This window comes from Macrobrachium nipponense, chromosome 15, assembly GCF_015104395.2.
Source record: "Macrobrachium nipponense isolate FS-2020 chromosome 15, ASM1510439v2, whole genome shotgun sequence".
Classification (NCBI taxonomy): domain Eukaryota; kingdom Metazoa; phylum Arthropoda; class Malacostraca; order Decapoda; family Palaemonidae; genus Macrobrachium; species Macrobrachium nipponense.
The window spans coordinates 30,158,170-30,172,264 of NC_087208.1; the positions used below are offsets into that span (position 1 = coordinate 30,158,170).

At 32.9% G+C, this 14,095-nt stretch overlaps 1 protein-coding gene across 1 annotated transcript in view; it reads left to right on the forward strand.

The window, feature by feature from the left end:
* The window catches only part of LOC135226644 (cell adhesion molecule Dscam2-like), a 643,310-nt gene that overhangs the window by 232,129 nt on the left and 397,086 nt on the right, over nt 1–14,095 (forward strand). The window contains 1 exon segment of the mRNA XM_064266357.1: nt 9,837–10,000. Coding sequence (XP_064122427.1) covers nt 9,837–10,000 — 164 coding nt within the window.

Genomic DNA, 14,095 nt, shown 5'->3' on the forward strand with positions numbered 1-14,095 from the left:
TTCAAGCGCCTATACATCGAACGTGATTGCTCCACCATACGGAGGAAACGAGGCTGCTATTTCTGCATGGCTGTTGGCAAGCCTGCGAGGGCCTTCTTTTCAGGAAACTCGATCCTATACTGGAATCATTATCGGTATGATTAAACTCCACACGTGTGAGATTAGATTCTCTGTCATCGACACTCCAGCGCAGGATTCCGTTTTTCATTCCATTTCCAGTTCTCTTTTTCCAGTGCCTTGAAGGCATTTTTTTAAGACTTTTTTTTCTCTTTATTTGCAGAGAAAATCCACGTAATGAATATTTTGCGACATTCTTTTATTTTAAATGAGATAAGAAATTAATTGCACTTGAATAAATATACATCAAATAAATAAAAGTATATTGAGATATGATAGGGACTCTGAAGTGGATTATTTTTTTAATAGTATTATTAGGTGAATTGTTGCTATTTCAGATGCAGTAAAAAAACAGACCCATAAGTAGACTTAAGTTCAAATTAACATTTCATTATCAGTCAGTATAACTATTGCTGTCCTAACTTGATTCATGTGACCTGGCTATTTTGGCTCTAGAAGGAAGGAGACTCGTTTTTGGCAACATTAAAAGCCTCATATGCCCAATTTATTGCGATACTCTGCAATGTATTCTCGTAAAGGTATTCTTGTTTTTTTTTTTTTTTTTTTTTTTTTTTTTTTTTTTTTTTTTTTTTTTTTTTTTTTTTTTTTTTTTTTTTTTTTTTTTTTTTTTTTAGCTACATACTATCAATTGTGAACTGTCTGTATACTGATTTTCGCTTACTCTGGGAGTAAGCTTGCAAACTATTTTGTTTTTGTTTTGTTGTTCTTGATGGGGGGGGGGGGGAGTGTAGAATAGGTTTATGGAAGAGCCTAAAAAGGTCTGAGAAAGGTGTTTCGCGTTGAGTTAAAGATACATGAATTTTAGGATAGGTTATTTATGATTTATTTATTAGAATGAAAATGTAGAAAATTAATAATGTGCTTGTTAAAAAGTACAGAAGATTATTCCCAACAGGATATAGCGTACTTATTTTCATTTTCGTTGATGAAACAAGGATGTTTGACCGTAGATTTTGGCGCGTTTTAATTTACAGTAGGTTAGGAATATAATGTTTACAACTTACGCTTGAGGGAAAAACTTGCACGCGTCCCGAGTAAGTTGGAGGTCGGATCACGCCTTGTGTTTTATTAATTATGGAGTATCAGTATACTGATTTTTTTTATTCACTAAAGGGGCCACTGACTTCACTCTCTGGAACGTTACAATGTTCCAAACTTTATCTTGAAGCCTGAAAAGGTCTCGAGCAGCAGTCTTGGTCTCTCTTCTGAGACTGGCAGATTAAGCAGAGATAAAAGAGAGACAGACAGATGATTGATTGCGTCAATCTAGGAAGGTGAAAATAGATACTTATGATCAATGGCTGGTTCGTCAGATCTTTTGGAAACAGATTCGGTTTTTTTTTTCAGATCAAAATCGTTTCTTGCTGAGGTTTGTGAATACTGATGTTTCAGTGCTCATGTAGCATGTGTACGTGATTGTGCTGTGGGGCGTAGAAGATTCTACGATAGAATCTTCTACCTGAGGTGATGAGTTTGAGACTTAACCCAGGCTGCGCCAGGCCACTTGCTGTAGTAGGCTTCTATACCCAAGACGTGGAACTTCCTTCTCTGACTTTTCCCTTGTGCGGGTGTGAAAACTAGATGCAAACCGACTACCGGGGTGAAGTGTGATATCAAGAAATCAGTGATGAAAGGGGAAAAGGGGTATATGATACCAGGGGAAGATATGGGTCAGGACCATTTATACTTCTTTTTAAATTCTTACTCGTGGGATATGCTCGAGACGTTGTGGGTAAAATGAAGCTTTTGGTTGTGTTCAATTGAATTAAGGCATATTTTGAAATATGTGTGGTCTTGAAGCACATGGGCTGGACGCTGTGTAAATATGTTTGTAAGTTTTATCTCACGTTTGAGTATACACACACACACACACAACATACACACACACACACACACACACACACACACACACACATATATATATATATATATATATATATATATATATATATATATATATATATATATATATATATATATATACATACTCGCGCGCGTGCGAACAAATGAGGATTATGATATTGGAATTGTAATCGTGGCTAAGCAAACGAGAAATTCAGTGTTCAATCAGGTGCGAGGTGAAAAATTCCTTTCAGCACAGGGTCGTTTCATTGTTTCAAATTAAACCCAGACACTCGAGAAATTAATTCTCGTTCGCACGAACTGAAAACACAGGCGGCGTCCTTCAGTTCGTACCAGTCTGATCATTTCTCTTCTGGACTGTCATCATATGCATCATCGTCATGCTCATCGTCGCTGCCATTGTCTTCACAACGGAGGGGGGTTGGGGGCGGGCGGTTGGGTAGCAGCCGAACCGGAGTTAAAACACACTTTAATTGCGAGTAGTAGATAGCATTTTACAGGAGACTCTTTGCAGGGTAAAAGGTAATCGTGATTTTGCAGCTCACCCGAAAAGTGAGAGATTTCTAAATGTTCCCCTTAGTCGCGTCGAGCGCCGCGTTGCATCATTTCTCTCTCTCTCTATCTCTCCCTTTCGCATCCCTCCCCTTTTCCTCTCTTTCGGCATTTGTTCAGCCAGATATCGTAATCCAGAAATTGCCGCCTCTCAGTCTGCCGTACAAAACGTCACTGCAAATCCTTCATATACATGAAAAAAAAAAAGATCTGGCATAAAATGTCCTGATGGAAAAAAAAGAGGAGTTTCCTGGAGCACTAATGAGGGCCTGTGATTACCCAGAGAGAGGAAAATCCAACTCGCTTTTTAATAAGCGTTGTTGCTTATTAAGAAAAAACGGGGAGGAGAATGCCGTCGGATAAATGAGGAAGAGAGGGAGATAGCTGTCGTTCATTCATATATATATATATATGTGTGTGTGTGTGTGTGTGTGTGTGTGTATGTGTTGTGTGTGTGTAATACTACTTACATACTATATATATATATAGATATATATATATATATATATATATATATATATATATACAGAGAGAGAGAGAGAGAGAGAGAGAGAGAGAGAGAGAGAATTGGAATGTACGTACTGAACCATAAAGCTTGCAAGCACACAGTATGGATTCGGAAACACTGATATAACGGTGGTTGGGAAATGCATTCCTTAAGTAGCAGAGAGAGAGAGAGAGAGAGAGTCGGATCTTTCTGAAATAAAAAGATATGGGAAGCCATCAATATACAGAGCATTTAACCACTTATTGACAAACGGCAGCGGGTATGTACAGTAAGTTCCAGAAGTGAAGCGACAAATTTCAGAGGATTTCGTTCGAAATTAAGTAACTGGCAACCCCACGAGTTTCTAAAGAAGTACGATCAATTCTGAGATTTGTCGCTTCACTTCTGGAACTTACTGTACAAGAAATAAATGCCATTTAGAGATTTGCCGAGATATATTTACCTTACGAAATTAACAGGAGACTATTTACCTTAGGAAATCAACAGAAAGCATACACTCATATAGGAATTTGGGAAGTTTTGAGATAATAGGATGGGTTATCATATCCTTGGGCGATAAGACGAACAATGAATGGAAGAAGCAGAGATCGAGCGACAGAAAGATGCAGACAGAAAATAAGGAATGAAATAGAGTCTAGAGTTAATACAAGTATGATTGGCATTTGGAGACAGACTGAAAGACGTGTGTGTAATATTCATAAATGCTAAGTTATCATCGAAAGAGAAACGTCACCTTTCTGTCTTTGGTTTTCGGGAGAGAGAGAGAGAGAGAGAGCATCGAAAGAGAAACGTCACCTTTCTGTCTTTGGTTTTCGGGAGAGAGAGAGAGAGAGAGAGAGAGAGAGAGAGAGAGAGAGAGAGAGAGAGCAGGATTCAATAAAAGCACTTACGACTCTAGGAACGTGACTCGAGTTAATAAAACATTCATTTCATTTGTAAAGCAATAGATCGATAGATAGATAGATTACTTAAGTAAACACGGGGATATGAAATCCACGGTCTAGGTATATACCTAGACCGTGATTAATTAAATCTTCCTTGGCATTCAGTTATCGAGAAATCTGTAACATTTTGATGCAGAGACAGAGAGTTAACTCTTAAAAACGCCGTAATATCGAGACAACAGATATAGGGTGGCATTTGGACACACACAGACTCACAGACAGACAGGCGCCATATTTTATAAGAGGAGTAGCCAGAGATCATATCAAGATAGAGCACGAACTTTGTTTATCAAATTCTTTTCTTCTTTTTCGATAAGCGCCTTTTGCCTTTTTAGTACCACTTATTTTTTTTATTTGGGTAATTAATATTACCTTATTATATTATTGTTATTATTATTATTATTATTATTATTATTATTATTGAATCAAATCCACAGTAACTTTGCTGAATAGATGTATTTGATTGCATAAAATCATTATTATTATTATTATTATTATTTTATTATTATTATTATTATTATTATTATTACTCAGAGGTGACTAGAGTTTAATTTATCAGTTTTTAAACTAACTGTAGAAGGTTATTATTATTATTATTATTATTAGTATTAGTATTAGTATTAGTTATTAGTATTATCATTATTATTATTATTGAATAAAGTTCACGGTAACTTTGCTGACTAGATGTATTTGATTGCATAAAAGTATTGCTATTATTATTACTCAGAGGTGACTAAAGTTTAATGTATGTTTTAATACTAACTGTAGAAGGTTATTATTATTATTATTATTATTATTATTATTATTATTATTATTATTATTATTATTATTGTGTTAACGGTAACTTTGCTGTTAGACTATTTGATTGCATAAAATTATTAATTATTATTATTATTATTATTATTATTATTATTATTATTATTGTTGTTGTTGTTGTTGTTGTTGTTGTTGTTACTCAGGGTATTAACCAGGGTTGAATAGTGTTTAATTGGTCAGTTTTGAAACTAACTTTAGAAGCTAGAGAATGAAATGCAGAATTATCTAATACACAATGATGAAAAGATATAGTACCAATTTTTGCCGATAGATTGGCAGACACAGAAGTTACTGTGTAACGTATTAAAGCTACTGAAATGAACAAATAGGTGTACTTATTCGTCTCACGCTGAAAATTAAAGAGACAATTTTTAAAATTCAATTCTTACTTTAAAGGTAATGGGATCACAGAGTTTTTTTATTTTTGGAATTTGGGAAAACTGGCGCGTTTAGAGACTTCCACAGCATTTATCAATAGAGCATTTATCAATAGAGCCGGTATTTCAATCTGTAAAGGGGTGTGGCATTGGAAGATAACCAACAAGTTTATTGTATACTGAAAGTATATTTTCCTTTACCGTAGAATTAGATTTGAAGAATCTTGCTTCAACCTCCCTGACAAAAAGTACTTGACACTTCAAAAAAAAAAAAAAATGTCATACTACTGCAAAAACAACTACAGAGTCTAAAATTGCCAGTTAACATGATATCAAAGTGGTCTTAAAGCAACGAAGACAACATCTGGAAAAACAATTGGAACATCACTATCAGAAAAGGGAAAAGAAAAGAAACCACCGGAAACAAACAACAGCAAAAACGAAGAAAACAGTTAAAGAGGAAACAGTAACGAATGGTTAAAGGTTATTAAAAGACCGAATATAAAAATCCGCAGAATGAGGCGTGGTACAGAACGAGCAGAATGCCTTTGTCGGCTTGATCGTGAACCTCAGTTTAAATGGCGATTACCCCGTCCCGGGAAGTCGTTCGGTCCCGTTTTCTGTGCCAAATTCTGCCCGCGAATGATTCCTTATGAGGGTGAAATGAGCTCGGAAAACAATGAAAGTAATTTGTTCCTCCAGATCGTCAGCTTTCCTGGCCTTCTTCTCAGTTCTCATGGACGTGAAAAGGTAGATTATAATTTGTAGATTTACGTTTGCTGCCATTTTTGGTTTTTGTCCACTTGTACGAAGAACATTTTGGATAGGTAACTAATAAATTGTTCATTTACTTATGTCTTTATGTTAATCTCTCTCTCTCTCTCTCTCTCTCTCTCTCTCTCTCTCTCTCTCTCTCAACGAAAATGTATTACTATCTAATATCAAGACAGCGCTTGTGCCACCGTTACCTCTGGGTTGTGATGATAAACGAATACGTACCTGTTCCAAACGAGATATATCGGCTTTACATCATGCCGGCATACGCACTCATGTACTTGAACACACATAAGCTTAAATTACGTCCCAAAAATAATTGGAAGATCGTGAAAATATATCCATAAGAAATGGGCAGATGTTATTTATGTCCGTAAAACGTAAGTGTTAATTCCAAAACCACCCAGATAGTTAAGGCTAAGCTGAGTTAATCTAATATTCCTCTTGATAGTGTTATGGTTAAGCTCACTGTCAATTGTTGTAAGTATTGTAGTGATGGTTTGAATCTTGGGTAGAATAGTTAGTACAGTTTCCATAATTCATTTAAGGGTCGAGTTGTGATCTAGTAAATAAAGTGCTTATTTCATTTTTTACCAATTTTGGAAAAGTCTTATATATATATGACGCTGTGGCACACACACACACTTATATATATATAATATATATATATATATATATATATATATATATATAATAGATATATATATTTGTTTTACGCTTAAAACGTCGTTCTACTGTTTACCATACATACGCACGCAAATATATATTTATATATGTATGTGTGTGTCTGTATGTATCTGGTATATGTACGTTATATGTACGTATAATACGCGTTTGTGTGCTGTCGCCATTGGTCGTACTCATTATTGCCAGCATAATGAGCTGGGACCAGTTATTGTCACTATAATAAAGAAAGCCCTCAATAGGGTGCAATGTAAATGAGAAGAACGCTAATTGGTGAAGTTATGCGATTTTTCCAGACGGTCTGTTGGTAAATATGATGGGAAGTTCCCGTAATGAACGGGAAGCGAGAGTGATTGCTGTTTTTATGTTTCCGTCGTCAACATCGCTCGACATGATAATTGACTCAGCGTATTAGTCGTTATTGATAGTTGTTATGTTTATTAATCATTTATCTGTTTTTCTAATAACTGCATCTGTCTCTCTGTATTCCCATTGCCTTCTGATACTTCCTTCGAATGAACACCATATTCTTTGGTAGCTTGAATTGGCCACTGTGGTGGGCTTGTTCCATATGAATAAGGTTAATTTTTTGAATAATAATAATAATAATAATAAAATAATAATAATAATAATAATAATAATAATAATAATAATAATTTTTAAACTTGATAACATAATTGGTGATGACCCCTGTGATCTTATTCATAGAATAGGGTCACTTTTTGAATAAAATAATAATAAAAATAATAAAATAAAATAATAATAATAATAATAATAATAACTAATAAGAAAACCCGACCTAATGGAGAGGTGCTCCTGATCGTTAACTCCAAGAGCTCGCAACACCAGAATAAAAAGGAGAATGGACCTCCCCTGGAATTCAGTCCCTCAGCAAGTTATCGCTGAATAATTTCCTGGCGTCAAGAGGGAACGTCGCGTTAGGAGAGAGAGAGAGGGAGGAGGAGGAGAATTTGTATAAAGCAAGTAATAAATCATTTGACTCAAAACCGAATAATAAAAAATTAATAATAATTTTTAATTTTGATAACATAATTGTGTGACCTATGTATCTTATTCCATATGAATAACGTTGATCTTCTGAATAATAATAATAAGAATAATAATAATAATAATAAAAATATAATAATAATAACTTGGGATTAAACAGTAATTGTGTTTGACTCCTGTGGGCTTATTCCATAATGAATAACGTTTATCTTCTGAATAATAATAATAATAATAATAATAATAATAATAATAATAATAATGAATTTTTAACTTTTGATAACAGTAATTGTATTTTGACCCCTATGAGCTTATTCCATATGAATAACGTTTATCTTCTGAATAATAATAATAATAATAATAATAATAATAATAATAATAATTTTTAACTTTGATAACAGTAATTGTGTTTTGACCCCTATGAGCTTATTCCATATGAATAACGTTTATCTTCTGAATAATAATAATAATAATAATAATAATAATAATAATAATAATAATAATAATAATAATAATAATAATAATTTTCAACTTTAATAAGAGCAACTGTGTATGTAATAGGAAGTTTACCAACAATGTCAGTGGCGCCGGAGATGATGGCCGTAGCGTTCGTTATGAATAGCAGTTTTGACCCATCGAATTAAATTTGGGATGAAATGCGTGCCGTTATTTTATCCAAACATGCGAATACATATATTTCCGTTACCAATTAGATCGGCTCGCTTGACATTTCATTTCACAACTGAATAGAATTATTGGCTATTTTGTGATTGCTGAAAAGTTTTAGGGCAAATATTGAATCATGGTGTTTTGCGAGTATAAAATGAAAAATTTGGGCCGTCCCTTTATAACGTGCGTGCGTGTGTGTGTGTGTGTGTGTGTATTTGTGTGCGCGCGCGAGCGGATGTGTTCCTGACTCTACGTGTTTGTCTGTATGTTTGGTATATACAGAATTCATGCGTATCTGTATATTTACTTATATATGTATATGTGTGTGTACTCATAATAAAGTGGTTGTGATACTCGATTACCCAACGAAAGGACCAGAGTTCAATTCCCAGGCTAGACAGAACGAATAATCCATCGGCCTCTGTTTACGTACACGGTGGGTTCTGTACCTTGTAATTATTCGACTGTGGTACGACGTAGAATAATGTGGAAAGACACATGGGGTTACAACCTCTTTTGAGTTATAGTATGTTATATATATATTACTATATATATATATATCTATATATATTATATATTATTCATATATAATATATGTGTGTATATATATATATATATATATATATATATTATATATATATATAATATATTTGTGTGTATAACTACCGTGAAATGTATCATAAATTTGGACAAATATGCCTGTATAGATATAATGATAAGTAAGTGGGGAAATGAAGCCGCCAATGATAGAATAAATAAACCGGAATATGGAAAATTTAGTTTACTGCTTTTATTAACTGATACATCCTCGACATTTTGCAAGTGCAAAGTTTAATGTTTATTTCATTATTTCTTATTAGTCAGGTAATGTTATTCTTTGTTTGTATTGATACAGCTGAGAGAATCTCTTGAGAATATGTGTGAGGCTTATGCACGCAGCTTTCTGTAACCACCATAGTTTTATTGCTTAATGTTTTTGTTTTTAATGAAGGTGACGTTTTTCTTTCTTGGAAACGAACCATGATTAAAGGCCGGTCTTGATCTGCCACCATTCTTTAAGAAAGACGAAGTAATTTCAAAATACATTTTCCCTTAAGGCAGTATTTGTGTTGAGTGAATTATCTGGCCTCTTACGATGATGGAAACGCAAATGAAGGGATAGCATATAGATTGCAATATGAAGTTTCAGAAAGCGTTATAATACCATTACCTCTCAAGTTCTAAAGAAAAGAAAAGCTATTTCAAAATATACTTCTCTAAAGGTAAAATGTGTAGCTTTTGAATTGACCGGCCTCTCAATTTAAGGAAGTTACATGTTATAAAAATCCACAATTATTTAGTCAACTGTCTTAATATGTAATGCAGCATTGTTTATAATTGTATAATTTTTATTATACACTGTTTTTCCCGAGACTGTGAATTTCTTAGCGAAGGGTTATGTACTTGGTGCCTCTTTAAGTTTTGATTTCTTTAAGTTCACTGACATTTCCCTCTTCTTCTTTCCAGTGTTGGCTGTAGGAAGAGGCACTCAGGGTCCTTCCTTCACCATAGAGCCACCCAGGACCATCCACTTCACCAACAGCACTGGTGCCATCGTCAATTGCATGGCAGAAGGCACCCCGCCCCCCTCGATTTCGTGGACCAATAAGGATGGACGGATCATTGACCAGGTAGCGTACTTAATAATAATATATATATATGTATATTATATACATATATATATATATATATATATATATATATATATATATATATAATATATATATTCATGAGAGTTAGGGTTGGTTTTGAAGTTACTGCTAAGAAATTTGTGGCGTTCAGATTGGTGTCTTTTAAGTGAAATCACACCACAACGGCAAATTATATATATATATATATATATATATATATATATATATATATATATATATATATGAATGTGTATAAATAAATAGATGAAATTAATATATATATATATATATATATATATATATATATATATATATAGTATGTATGTATGTAGTATATATGTAGCTATGTAAATGCACACGTGTATATGTGTGTTTTATGTGCCTGTGAAACGAGTAGTATGCACTCTTCCGTGGTATTTCGTATATGTTCCTTTTGTAATTCCAGCGACGGCAAAGAATCACATTCGGCTCCGGGTGCTCTTTATTCGGCAATCAGTCCTTTTCCATCATTCCAAGTTTGCCCTCTGAAACGCTTTCTCATTCTGTTTTCCTTTCACGTTTTCAAATATCCTTTATGCCCTTTTGCACTTTTGCGAGTCACCTCGCCAGTCATTCCACCTGCAACAATTACTCGCCTATCTGTTTGAGTGCAGATCCACTTCCAGTTCATTTATACTGACGCGTATCATACCACACATTGCTTCCGCTTTCTGCCTCTCCCTGACGCTTTCCGAGGTTCACTTTCACTTTCAACACTTGCAAAATAGAGATCCGGGAGTGAAGGCTGGTGGAACGGACTGCTATCGAATAACGCTTTGATTCGAATCGCCGAAAGCCTTAGAAAACAGCGAAGAGATATGAAACGGTGGTAAGAAGTTTAGCATTCTTTGGATAATGATCCATGTTTGTTGGAGCGTGTTTTTATCATCAATAAAGCTCAAGAGATTTTCCAGGACGTTTCACTTATACGTAAATGAATGAGACTTCCTACTCCCCTGAATTATTTACACTGATGTTTTGAGCGGGCTGCGTTTAACGTATTGTATATTATTGCTGTCACGAACTTTAATTATAGTCAGGTCTATGATATGACTAAATACGATGAATATAAGTATGTATGATTACTCTTGTTCAGTGATCTGATTCAGTCCTGAGATCAGAATCGGATAAATGATGTCCTGAGGAAGCTGTGACTTGAATCACAAGTTTTGAGTGACCTTTCACTTGCAATTGTAGGTCAGACTTTGGTTTCTTTTTTCTCGAACTCTCTGATTAGTCATGATTTCAAGGTCGGACTCAAATATTTATCTGATTGATTAATTTTCGATGCATAAGGTCTCAAACCGTCGCAATTTTTTCATCTTTGTTATGCTACTTATCTTGCTTTTAAATAATCTTTGTTTTTACCCCTTGTCCTCATCTTAAATAATCTTTGTTATACAACTTATCTTTCTCTTAAATAATCTTTGTTATACTACTTGTTTTTCTCTTAAATAATCTTTGTTATTACCCCTTGTCTCTTTCTCAAAAAAATAATCTTTGTTATTACCCCTTGTCGTTTCTCTTAAATAATCTTTTTTATTACCACTTGTCTTTCTCTTAAATAATCTTTGCTTTGCTATACCACTTGTCTTTCTCTTAAATAATCTTTGTTATGCTACTTGTCTTGCTCTTAAATAAGCTTTGTTATGCCACTTGTCTTTGCCATTAAATAATCTTTGTTATTACCCCTTGTTTTTCTCTTAAATAATCTTTGTTATACTACTTTTCTTTCTCTTAAATAATCTTTGTTATACTACTTGTTTTTCTCTTAAATAATCTTTGTTATTACCCCTTGTCTTTCTCTTGAACAATCTTTGTTATACCCCTTGTCGTTCTCTTAAATAATCTTTGTTATTACCACTTGTCTTTCTCTTAATAATCTTTTTTATACCACTTGTCTTTCTCTTGAATAATCTTTGTTATGCCACTTGTCTTTCTCTTAAATAATCTTTGTTATTACCACTTGTCTTTCTCTTAAATAATCTTTGTTATGCCACTTGTCTTTCTCTTAAATAATCTTTGTTATTACTCTTGTCTTTCTCTTAAATAATCTCTGTTATTACCCCTTGTCTTTCTCTTAAATAATCTCTGTTATTACCCCTTGTCTTTCTCTTAAATAATCTTTATGTCACTTGTCTTTCTCTTAAATAATCTTTGTTATTACCCCTTGTCTTTCTCTTAATAATCTTTGTTATTACCACTTGTCTTTCTCTAAATATCTTTGTTATTACCACTTGTCTTTCTCTTAAATAATCTTTGTTATACCACTTGTCTTTTTGTTAAGTAATCTTTGTTATTACCCCATGTCTTTCTCTTGAATAATCTTTGTTATTACCCCCTTGTCTTTCTCTTCAAATAATCTTTGTTATAACCACTTGTCTTTCTCTTAAATAATCTTTGTTATTACCACTTGTCTTTCTCTTAAATAATCTTTGTTATACCACTTGTCTTTCTCTTAAATAATCTTTGTTATACCACTTGTCTTTCTCTTAATAATCTTTGTTATACCACTTGTCTTTCTGTTAAATGATCTTTGTTATTACCACTTGTCTTTCTGTTAATAATCTTTGTTATTACCCCTTGTCTTTCTCTTAAATAATCTTTGTTATACCACTTGTCTTTCTGTTAATAATCTTTGTTATTACCCCTTGTTTTTTCTCTTAATACTCTTTGTTATACCACTTGTCTTTCTGTTAAATGATCTTTGTTATTACCCCTTGTCTTTCTCTTATATAATCTTTGTTATACCACTTGTCTTTCTGTTAAATGATCTTTGTTATTACCACTTGTCTTCTCTTAGATATACCTTTGTTATACCCCCTGTCTTTCTCTTGAATAATCTTTGTTATTACCCCTTGTCTTTCTTTTAAATAGTCTTTGTTATTAACATTTGTCTTTCTCTTAAATAATCTTTGTTATACCACTTGTTTTTCTCTTAAATAATCTTTGTTATTACCACTTGTCTTTCTCTTAGATAATCTGTTTGTTATACCCCCTGTCTTTCTCTTGAATAATCTTTGTTATTACCCCTTGTCTTTCTTTTAAATAGTCTTTGTTATTAACACTTGTCTTTCTCTTAATAATTTTTGTTATACCACTTGTCTTTCTCTTAAATAATCTTTGTTATACCACTTGTCTTTCTGTTAAATGATCTTTGTTATTACCACTTGTCTTTCTCTTAGATAATCTTTGTTATTACCCATGTCTTTCTCTTAAATAATCGTTGTTATTACCCCTTGTCTTTCTTTTAAATAGTCTTTGTTATTAACACTTGTCTTTCTCTTAAATAATCTTTGTTATACCCCTTGTCTTTCTCTTAAATAATCTTTGTTATACACTTGTCTTTCTCTTGAGTAATCTTTGTTATTACCACTTGTCTTTCTCTTAAATAATCTTTGTTATTACCACTTGTCTTTCTCTTAAATAATCTTTGTTATTACCACTTGTCTTTCCCTTAAATAATCTTTGTTATACCACGTGTCTTTCTCTTAAATAATATTTGTTATTACCACTTGTCTTTCTCAAAAAATAATCTTTGTTATTACCCCTTGTCTTTCCCTTGAGTAATCTTTGTTATACCACTTATCTTTCCTCTAAATATAATCTTTGTAATACCACTTATCTTTCTTTTGAATAATCTTTGTTATAACCACTTGTCTTTCTGTTAAATAATCTCTGTTATTACCCCTTGTCTTTCTCTTAAATAATATTTGTTATTACCACTTGTCTTTCTCTTAAATAATATTTGTTATTACCACTTGTCTTTCTCTTAAATAATATTTGTTATTACAACTTGTCTTTCTCTTAAATAATCTTTATGTCACTTGTCTTTCTCTTAAATAATCTTTGTTATGCCACTTGTCTTTCTCTTAAATAATCTTTGTTATTACCAACTTGTCTTTCTCTTAAATAATCTTTGTTTATACCACTTGTCATTCTCTTTGAATAATCTTTATTATACCACTTGTCTTTCTCTTAAATATCTTGTTATACCACTTGTGTTTCTCTTAAATAATCTTTGTTATGTCACTTGTCTTTCTCTTAAATAATCTC